Source organism: Periplaneta americana, chromosome 6 (genome assembly GCF_040183065.1).
Source record: "Periplaneta americana isolate PAMFEO1 chromosome 6, P.americana_PAMFEO1_priV1, whole genome shotgun sequence".
Taxonomy (NCBI): Eukaryota; Metazoa; Arthropoda; class Insecta; order Blattodea; family Blattidae; genus Periplaneta; species Periplaneta americana.
Genome location: NC_091122.1, coordinates 169894463 through 169906211, shown reverse-complemented (window position 1 = coordinate 169906211; position 11749 = coordinate 169894463). Strand labels below are relative to the sequence as shown.

General features: G+C 35.5%; 1 protein-coding gene across 1 annotated transcript; it reads left to right on the top strand.

The window, feature by feature from the left end:
• The first annotated feature begins 377 nt into the window (after positions 1-377).
• Positions 378-11451, top strand: mRpS10 (mitochondrial ribosomal protein S10). The gene is made up of 4 exons (XM_069829510.1): positions 378-570; positions 673-807; positions 8361-8491; positions 11064-11451. Exons 1-4 carry the CDS (start codon positions 547-549, stop codon positions 11353-11355), a joined length of 582 nt encoding a protein of 193 aa, XP_069685611.1. The 5' UTR covers positions 378-546; the 3' UTR covers positions 11356-11451.
• Positions 11452-11749: the final 298 nt, after the last annotated feature.

Below are 11749 nucleotides of genomic sequence, written 5' to 3'. Positions count from 1 at the left end.
TAGCTTCAATGATACAATAGCTACATGTTTAATGGTAGCAGTTTGTATTTGAAAGCGTTTGCAGAAAGAAAGAAAACGAGTGATGTATAATGAAGAGAAAATGAGAATACATTTCATAAATCGCTGTAAATAATTGTGAAGAAATAAAATTATAGTATGATGACAATGTTGGAAAGCAATGGGAATAGTGACTATTGTTAAATCCAAAGCATTATATACACACTTTTGAATGTCATCGTTGGTGGGAATTAAATGCAGAAATAAATTAAATAGGGGATTAAAATATAGTATTTTTTTTACAAAAATCTAGTGTTTTATTTTTGTTCCTTGTGGCGACACTGACAACCCTGTCAAGTAGTGGCCTCTATCGGGTAAAGTCTACGATATCGTCTGACATTTGTCCACGCCTTTACGATTCAAAGAGTACTATTGAAATATATCAGTTATATTTTAAAGAAAATGTGAAGAAGTTTTGTTTTATAAGGTGTAGAAATAAAAGGAAGAAATTGGTGATTAAGAATATTTGTAAATTGTGTACAAATAGTGATGTTTAATATGAATATAATTCACGTAAGTTAATATGTAGTTTATAGGTTATGTATGAAAGCATTTGTTCTCTTATTTGAAGTAATGTTATATTATTGCATTGTGTTATTTCTTATCATTTTACAGAATATAACGAAACTAGCTTGCAGAGCCGATAGCCAAGCTTTGGTCAGAGCATCATGCTTAAGTCGTCACCAGCCGCAAGCGTTTGTCATGAAAAGAATGTTCTCGTCGAGTGCTTCTTTAACCAAACCTGAAGAGGTATGGACTAGCCTTTGTACTTATTGTGAATTGACAGTAATTTAGAGAAAAGAACTGTTTGTATCAGAAGCTGTTAGCTGCCATTATTATTGGTCATTGGAACAAGTACGAGTATGTTAACATTCGTGGACACTCGGAAATTTGTATTTTTAGTCGAGCCTTGTTATATTCATGTTCATAGACTGCTAGTGCTTTGCGACCTTCATGTAAAACTGAAGGCCTTTCCATAATTTCAATTATAAATTTACATACTGTAATTGCGTATGAAGGCTAGTATTCTCGTAGTTAATTTGACGGTTACGTGCAAACTGCAATTTTTTGCTTGGTTATTTAACGACGTAGTATCAATGGCTGGATTATGTAGCGTCGATGAAATTAGCTATAGCGAAATGGTATTTGGCTAGATAAGGCCGAGGATTCGCTATACTTTACCTGTCATTCGCCTTACTGTTGAGGAAAACCTCGGCAAAAACGAACTAGATAATCAGCCCATGCTGGAATCGAACCCACACCCGAGCGCAAGCAAGCAAACGCGTTACCGTCTGAGCCAATGAGATTGAAATGAAAGTCTATTCAATTTTTTACTGGTATAGGGCCTACGTTACTTTCCTTACTAAATAATGGGATAAAATTGTAGCCTGCCTTTTTTTTTTTTTAATCGTGGTTCGTGGGTTTTCGGAAACGAAAATTATTAAAAATGGCGGAAAACACACTTTAGATTTTATAAAACCTCATGAAATATTACAAAGTCTGCATTTAAAAAATGGCAGAAAATTTGTAATTTCTACGAAAAAAATATACAGAACTTAGTTTTTTTACGAACATAACACGATTACACTTCTATTTACGTAAGCCTACTTATCTTATTCACCAAAAGCGTTTATGCAAGGCATATTTATTACTGATCTCGACCATATGAAAACTCACCTATTCCGTAGTTTCACAATTTGGACAAGCAATTTAGCTGATAACATGCTACACAAGGCATCGGAAATGCTGTGCTGAAGTAACACTTCAAAGTCACTCAGCATGCGAATCTAAGCCCCCATACTTTTATACACGATTTCCATTCAAAGATGTAGCTTGATCTTTTATTAACATGTTTTCAATGCAGAAAATAACAATACTAACGTATTAAATATTTTTAAAAAGTATTCATTATTTCTTTTTACTTAAAATTCCCACTTTATGAGATAATAATTACTGTATTACAATTCACTCAGCGTGTCATTGATAATCGTTCCACATGCCACTTTTGGCACATGTGCCTGGGCTACACCGTGACTTAATAAAAACGATCACAGTTCCTCAATATTCAAAACGGCCCCTTTGAAAATCCCAAAACTGCCTATTGACAACCGTTGCACAAACCACACATTTTGGGTTTCATCTCTTCCAAGATTGTTAACCATAAAGAATTATATGAGCCAACTTCTCGGAATATAATCAAACGTATCCGAACTTTTTGTCGCAACCAGAATGTACATAGACGTTTTGTCACAGTGTATTAAAATGTCACGTGGACATATGTCGCAATATTAATATTGTCACAGGTACAGTACATCACACTAAAATTATGTCACATGGACATTGTGACAATAGTTAGATTGCCAGTATATATTATATATTGTCAATATAGTATGTAACAAAGTAAATGGCTTCTATGGTAACAACAAACGAAATGGCTTTTATGGTAACATAAGCAAAATTTAAGTTAACAAGATTAAAAATTCGTGCAGCTAAATTTCGAAATTGCAGATGAAACAAAATTCATACTTGCAGTGAAAGGAGGTAAGAAATTAATTTATAAGGAGTACATGTATCTCAAACATAGGCCTGTGAAAAATGGTGTGCAATGGAGATGTGTTGATATACATGGATGGATGGAACATCTGTGCTATCAGAAATAGAACATAGCCATGCACCTGATTGAGGAACCTGCAATGCTGCTCAACTTAAAGAAGAAAATAAAACTACAGCTGCCAAGTCTGTGGAACCTGCTTCATAAATTGTTCGAAATATGATTACTTCAGCGTACAGCAAAATGAATGTTAAACTCCCGAAGAAGAAAACATTGAGAAGAACTGTAAGATGTATTAGGAGGCAGAACTTGCCCCCTAAACCCAAAAGTATGCAAGAAATTGAAAATTTGTCCCAAAAATATACAGTGACTAAGGATGGGTAACCTTGGTTGCTTCACTTCGATGCGCGGAAAGGCGTTATTATATTTTGTTCAGAGGATAACTTAGGGGAGACTGTTGTACCTTTAGCATAGTGTACCTTTCAACATTTTAATTTTTGCTGCTACCTAGAGGACTGAAACTGAAGTAGATTGTAGAGAAAGCCGTTAAGTAGCTCTGGTCATAGTTTCGGTTTGATTTATTGCAAAGTGTGAGTTCCTTGGGGAAAAGAAGTTTTTTAGTACCAAAAGTAAACATTTCGTTCATTGATATATGTTTTCTAACATAAAACCAGATGGTATTTGTTACTATCTATAAAGTACAGTGTGTTCCCTATCATCTGGTGAGTAATAACATATTTTAATTTCCATGATTTATTCGAATCTCTAGTTTTGGGAGGGAGCCATATTTGTTTAAACGTGCAACCTCTTGTACTTTTAACACAAAACATCTTGCACCATGGAATATGTTCCAAGGTACATGATTCTATCGGTTTTTGTTTTTCTTTCATTTTAAGATCATGTCACGAAATAAGTCTGGAGTTAAGAGGCCCCCAATTGATCCGGATGTCTTGAAGAAAGCTGTTGAAGCAGTTATTGCTCCTCCAGAAAATAATATCTCAGTCAGAGAAGCCTGTTCTGGTTTATGATGGCAAATACATTTTAAATATGATTATCAGTTTTTACAGCTATATTCCCCCTACATTCCATGTGTTCCAAAGTACATGAACCTGTTGTACCTTTGAACACATTACATATCCCTTCATTTTATTTTTTCCATTCTTAATAGATCTGTAAAACAGGAAAATACATACAGGAAGTTGTAAAGGAATCTTCAATAATTATTTCAAGCATTTTTATATTTTAAAAATTTCATTTCCCAAAATTAAAAAAAAAAAAGTAAAATGTCTTTGTTGTTTTCTAATGCCAGGAGTGTGACAGTAAAGTCATTTGACCTCTTGCACTTCAATATTTTTCAAAGATATTATCATGGTCAGCAACTGAAGCACAGATTTTGAGGTGTTCCGAATCCATTTCTTGGTTTGAGTTGCACAATGGGCAGTTAGGGGACTGATATATTCCAATTCTATGCAGGTGTTTGGCCAAACAATCATGGCCTGTTGCCAATCTAAATGCAGCTACAGCTAAAATGTGAAAAGTGTTTAAAAGTTGTTGTTTGTTGTTTTCTAATGCCAGGCATTTGACAATGAAGTCATTTGACTTCTTGCACTCCAATATTTTTTGAAAGATATTATCATGACCAGCCACAGAAAAATGGCAAGTTGTAGCCGATTTAAGTGAACACCATATTTTAACGTTTTGGTAGCTACTTCATTCACACACAACCCCCAGAATGTCTGGAGAACCATACCTGCTGTTGGTCGACGGGTCCATTGGGCCTAGCTGGGAGATCTTGTTGATCACCAGCTTTCCCTCCTTAAGCCACTGGAGGACGATTTTAGTGCCATAGCAGGTCAGCACTAGGAACAGAAAAGTAGAAAGAGGAGGAAGGAAAGGGAAATGAACCCCTAGGCCTCGAATGCTCTAATGCCGTCAGGGTCGAAGAAAGTAAGAGTTCAGTCAGAGGACTGGATAGGAAAGGGTAAAGAGGGAATTAGGTATTGGTTAGAGGAAAATTATACCAAATTCAGTCATTAACTCATCAAGCTGACCAGTGCTAATTGATGAGTAGCCCCTCCCTTTAGTTCAGCTTGTAAAATTACGCTTACTAACAGCTGCACCACGGGAAGGTAGGGATGGGACATTGGGTGTTTGTAGTGTTTAAAGGTACAACAGTCTCTCCTACAGATACTGGAAAGAGGAAATTATTGGATATGTGATGGAACATTCAAGGTGGTTCCTAAAATTACAACCCAGTTGTATAGTAAACACTGCAAAGTGCGTGGTTTTCTGCCCCATTGTATTTGTACTTACGAAGAAATGTGACAAAAAGACATACGAAGAAATATTTCGCGTCCTTAACCCTAGGATGCATGGCGGGGGTCTTTGAGGCCTTTCATCAATTTTATTACTCTCTTAAAAGTGTTAAAATATTACGAAATTGCACCAAACTTCATGTAATCTTCTAAAATATATCTAAGAACATGTTGTATGATCATTTAAGGAGATACATTAAGATAAACTGTTTAAAATTAATTTTTGTTAATGCTACACGCATAATGCACAGCGAGGGCCTCTCAGGCCTGTCCTGCTTTATATATTATACAGCTCTACAATTTTATGTTTTACTGCTAATATGTGAATGTTGACACTTCGGACATTTGTATCCTAGTGGCATTGTTGCAACATTTTAATTTTATAGTAGTGATGAAGCATCTGAAATCAATCATACAGAAAATACTCCCTGCCTGCGAACATTCTGATCGGAAGTGACGGAACTCAGTGGAGTGAAACATTACCACCTTCTAATCGGGTGCTACTCATAATATTACAAAAATTTCTCCAGGTGTCATAAGAGGAATATTCGTCAATACCGAAGCATGGATGGAGTTACTTCATCACAACTAATATTGTAGCCTATTGTATACTGTACAAATCTGGAAGGACGCCGTTTAGCAGCCATAAGAAACAAACTTGGCGCGATGTTACAACCTTGAACTTATAAGACCACATATGAAGCACAGAGTCAACAATCCAAACTAGAACATGAATGTCCTTCAAGCACTTGCCCGGTGTGTAGTCAAATGTCCCAGGAGGTGGATATGGATTTCATCCAAGAATAATGAAAAAAAGAAGATGCTTTTTGTGCCTACGTGACTTAGAAAGAAAAATTGCTCAGTGTTGTTCAAAATGTTCTAAGAATGTGTGCAATGAGCAAAGTGTTTTTGTTTGGGAAGACTGTTTTCAATAAAAGGGCATTGGACTTCACTTTATATAATAATAATAATAATAATAATAATAATAATAATAATAATAATAGTAATAATAATAATAATGATAATAATAATAATAATAATAATAATCCGAGGCACGACAGTCGTTGAAGGACCATGACCTACCAGCAGGCTGCTGAACTCAGTCCATATACCGAAGAAGAGGTGGACGATCATCCAACTAGAATGGCGGTATCGTGGGGTTAGCACGATGATTACACCAGCCGTTACAGCTTGCTTTCATAACTGGATTTCGCTACCTATCATAGCTCCCCAAGTGCATCACAATTCTGGGTGGGCATCGGTCCCATACACTGGCCGAAATTTCAAGAGAAAATTTCTTCCCCCATGAGGAATCGAACCAGCGCGCATTTTGTAACGCGAGTCCTAAGCAGGATACCTTAGACGACGACACAGCGCAGGACCACTTTATATAATGGAACTATAATTTCAGAACTTGTGCATATAGAGAAATTTTTATCATATTTAGCTACTCAAAACATATACATAGTGTATAAATTATTCTATTTTAGCACTACATTGATTAACTAATTGAATAAAAATACCACAACATTGAAATTGAACTTAAAAGGTAACAATATCCATTTAATTTGTAATGGGGGCCTTTGAGGCCCCCATTATGCATTGATGTAAGTCCAAGAGGCCATGCATCCTAGGGTTAAATAAGAAGTTTCAGACTGATTTCAGAGAAATCTGCAACTGACTATATACAGGACCTTACAATATCTGCGAACACTGGTGCACAATTTTGCATTTTGAACTGCCTCAGGAATATTTTATAAAATGTCTAATACTCGCAATAGATTTACCTGTTTCTTTACAAATTTCAATAAAGTTGTTGTTGTTGTTTTCTAATGCCAGGCGTTTGACAATAAAGTCATTTGCCCTCTTGCACTCCAATATTTTTCAAAGATATTATCATGACTAGCCACTGAAGCACAGATTTTGAGGTGTTCCGAATCCATTTCTTGGTTTGAGTTGCACAATGGGCAGTTAGGGGACTGATATATTCCAATTCTCTGCAGGTGTTTGGCCAAACAATCGTGGCCTGTTGCCAATCTAAATGCAGCTACAGACGATTTTCGTGGTAAATCGGGAATTAACTGTGGATTTTGATGCATAGAGTTCCATTTTTTCCCTTGGGATTGAGTTATCAAATTTTGTTTGTTGAAGTCTAAGTATGTAGATTTAATAAATCTCTTCACAGAGTAATACGTAGATTTAGTAACAGGTCTGTAAGTAGCAGTGCTGCCCTTCTTTGCTAAAGCATCCGCATTCTCATTTCCCAGGATTCCACAATGGGATGGTATCCATTGGAATACAATGAATTCTTTTATTGAGTGATATTAATTGAGAGAGCATTTTAGTTATTTCTGCTGTTTGAGATGAAGGTGTGTGTTTAGAGACGATTGATAGAATAGCTGCTTTGGAGTCTGACAATATAACTGCATTCCTAAATTTATTGATGTGGCATAGAAGATTCCTGAGACATTCACTTATTGCAATGATTTCACCATCAAAACTTGTTGTTCCATATCCAAGAGATCTATAAAGTGAGAAGAGACAGCACGTAACACCTGCACCGGCACCTTGTTCTCTGGAGATCAAGGATCCGTCAGTGTATAAATGAAGCCAGTTTTGTGGAGGGTACCTAATATTAATTGTCTCTAAAGACAATTGATTCAGTATTTCAGTGTTTACTTCTGATTTCAGTATTTCTTCTGTTAAATTTAGATTATATTTTATATTTAATAGAGTTAAAGGGTTTGGTTTAATTTGTAAGTTTTCTTTTAAATTCGGGATATTGATTTTCTGTTTTAATTCTTGAACAATGGATATGAAACTTTTTTGAGTTTTCAATCTACAAAGAGGACTGTATGAATGACAATTGTTTCCTGGTAATCTGATAAGTTTTTCATATTGAATCAGTGCTTATTTCAATAAAGTGACATACACCATATAACAGTGCAGCACATAAGACATAAATTCTGCTGTGAAGTTAAACTCCCATGACAAAGCAGCCGTGTGACATTCTTCTCCTTATGACATTAATTGCGTTGTGATATAATATCCCTTTGACAAGAAGTCCGTGGTACTTTTTGCCTGCGACATGTCCTGGAATCATAATCAAATCTACCATCGACATGGAGACCAGTTCATCAACATTCTCTTGTTAGATATTGAGAAGTTCAAAGAAATTCACCAGCATTGTAAATAACTTCGAAATTTGTAAATGATGTACCAAAGGGCTACAGCTTTGTTAACGATTACAGAATACACTATGAAACAACAGAATACATGTATGACTTTGATGTTTGAATCATAACATTTATACTTCTTTTACAGAGTGTTATCTGTCTTACGCAAAAAAAGAACTCTATATGAGACTAATGGATTTTTTTTTGCCCTAAGGAATGTTCCATAATTTAATTTATAAATTAATTTTGATTTTTTTTCAGAGTGGAGATTTAGATAAATTATATCGAATGGTGGAAGTGGAAATTAGAGGCAATGATCCAGCTGTGTTAAAAAGTTATTCTTGGTTTACAACAACAGCTGCAAGAGAACTTGGTATCACAGTTGGAGAATGGTAATTCCTTTTTCAAACTAATTTTTATTAATGAACAAGATATAAATGCGTTCTTATACTTGTGGAGAAACATATTTTTTCAGTGAGCACACCCCACAATATCATACCAGAGCTACTCTGGCTCTCTCTCCCCCTCTCTCACTCTGTGTGTGCGCGCGCACGCGGTTTTTTTTTTTTTTTATAAACTTAGACTAGACGGCAGTTCGGAAGGCGGTCAGCTCCTACATGCGCCGTAGCATTTCTGGTATGTGACGTCACGAGCTTGTACAGTAGAACCAATCAGAATCAGTCCATAACGAGTACTTCCAGAGTTCGTTTGTTCACATGCGAGTGTTTCGATACATTGAATAAGTAAAACTAACATTTACTGTGTGTGTGTAAGATAAATAAATGGAAGAAGAGACTGTAAAAAGACAAGTATTGCACAGGCAGGCGCGGAAAATAGTGTTTAAGGTGTATAATTATTTTAAAAACGTTGACGAGCAGAACGCTGCCGGTCATCTTGATGCTGGCTGGAACGTTGCCAACGCCCAAGAAACGACTGTAGAAGCTTGTGGGATTGAGAACCGTGCAAAGAATATTGTTGGTGAAGGAAAGATGGTTTGTTTGGCGTCATGCTTACAGTAATCAACGGCTAAGGTCATTATTGTCTTTTGATAATTTAAATTCTCTCCTGCGCTATTTGTATTACACGTGCGTGTGAAGTATGATGTGGCAGTGTTGTACGCTGCCTTGCTCTCTCTATCTGTCTCTCTCGACGCAAACGCTAGCAGACAACTGCCTTCCCAATTGCCGTCGACTCTAATTAAACATGTTCCATTACAGTTTGTAATACTACATGTTCTGGTTTACATCAATATTGCATGGGATGCATATTACTTAAGTTGAATTCCAGTTGTGTTAATTTAATTATTGATATTAGCTATACCTGATTGTTGACTAATTACAATATAAGTTTATATTATACCGCTATTTGTTTGGAAAACCTGAGTTTAGTAATGTTTATACTTTGTACAATTTAGATTTTATTTTTTAATAAATTCTATTCTATCTTACCTAAATCTACGTTTATGTATTTACACTATGTACAAAAATATCATTATTACTACTCTGTGTTCTATTTTACTTTAATTGTTTGTAAAGTCAATTGAATTCACATATTTGCAAAAGTCTTTTAAAAATCTTTTTGTTAGATCTCTTCTATCTGGTGGCCAAATTTCTCCTTTGGTTATTATGCTTCTCCATAGTGTTTGTCTTTCCATGTTGTGTTTGGGGCATTCGAGCAGAAGATGTGTGTGTTCTTTTATCCCATTTTTCATTTATAATTATTGGAAATACAACCTTCTCTTATTAAGGCACAATGACCACTTATATAATCAATAACTATGCATTTGAAATCTCTGATATAGAGTACTTACTTACTTACAAATGGCTTTTAAGGAACCCGAAGGTTCATTGCCGCCCTCACATAAGCCCACCATCAGTCCCTATCCTGTGCAAGATTAATCCAGTCTCTATCATCATATCCCACCTCCCTCAAATCCATTTTAATATTATCCTCCCATCTACGTCTCGGCCTCCCCAAAGGTCTTTTTCCCTCTGGTCTCCCAACACACTATATGCATTTCTGGATTCACCCATACGTGCTACATGCCCAGCCCATCTCAAACGTCTGGATTTAATGTTCCTAATTATGTCGGGTGAAGAATACAATGCGTGAAGTTCTGCTTTGTGTAACTTTCTCCATTCTCCTGTAACTTCATCCCTCTTAGCCCCAAATATTTTCCTAAGCACCTTATTCTCAAACACCCTTAATCTCTGTTCCTCTCTCAGAGTGAGAATCCAAGTTTCACAACCATACAGAACAACTGGTAATATAACTGTGTTATAAATTCTGACTTTCAGATTTTTGACAGCAGACTGGATGATAAAAGCTTCTCAACCGAATAATAACAAGCATTTCCCATATTTATTCTGTGTTTAATTTCCTCCCGAGTGTCATTTATATTTGTTACTGTTGCTCCAAGATACTTGAATTTTTCCACCTTTTCGAAGGATAAATCTCCAATTTTTATATTTCCATTCGTACAATATTCTGGTCACGAGACATAATCATATAGATATAGAGTACTAACATTTTTAATTATTGTATTATGTTTCATGTTGTGGCAGTAATTTACTTTACATGGAAATAAATACTAGGCCTACATTTATAACAATATTTGTGAAATGACAGAATTAATAAAAAAAATTAATGAAATAAATATAAGCTATTGTAATTTTTATCCTCTTTATTTTGTTGGTAAATGAAAGAACACAAATCATCAACACTTTTAAAAACATTCTGAATAGCAGCAATATATCAATACTGGGAACTTTTTTTTTTCATTTCAAATAATCCAGAGTGAGAGAACATTGTGCTTCCCAACTTCAAAAGAGCAGATCTGGTGGATTAAAATCTTTTTGTTTCTCTTCATCATATACTACCAATTATACGAGTTTTGTGCTTTATTAATGTTTATAAATCTGTTGAATATTATTTTAATTAAGTTACATTGTTTTACTGTTTCAGCTGGACACCTCGCAAAGCTAATCATGACCGACTGACACTGCTGAAATCGGTTCACATTTACAAGAAGCACAGAGTACAGTATGAAATACGCACATACTTTCGTTTCATGCAGTTTCTACGCCTAACAGGATCAACTGCTGATACTTTCCTCGAATATATTCAACGCAACCTGCCTGAAGGTGTAGCTATGAAAGTGACGAAAGTTGAGATAAAATCAATGCCACAACACATTAGTGTTCCCAGCGAATCCAATAAACAATTAAAGTCAATAGAAACAGAAGCTGTACAGTGATGAGGAATCTTTTAAATCGTAGCAATAATTTTGTACGTATTGTAACTGCTTTTATTTATATACATTGTTCTTAATTATTATATTTCAGTACATACAGCATGTATTATATTATTGCAATTAACTGTTGTTACAACTGTAACTGCGTAAGGGATTCATATTTGATCCAGACTTTGTGAACATTACCTACTGTCACCCTCTGAGGAGTTTAGTGCTGAGAGGAATGCGGTTCCGACTAGTCTAGCATGGTAGTGGAGTGGGAGGGAACAGTGACAGCGGCAGTCTGGAAGGAAGTATAATCATACTGAAAACATTCGCCCAATTTACGAGAGCAGTATGCCTATTAGTTTTCTAACATATTTTTGGCGAGATAGAGATACAACCATTCATACTTATG

Excerpts from the sequence above, each read along its gene's own strand:
- mRpS10 (XM_069829510.1), top strand. The coding sequence starts at position 547 with ATGTTTAATATGAATATAATTCAC. Across the intron at positions 571-672 it reads TTAATATGAATATAATTCAC|AATATAACGAAACTAGCTTG; the intron begins GTAAGTTAATAT and ends ATCATTTTACAG. Across the intron at positions 808-8,360 it reads CTTTAACCAAACCTGAAGAG|AGTGGAGATTTAGATAAATT; the intron begins GTATGGACTAGC and ends ATTTTTTTTCAG.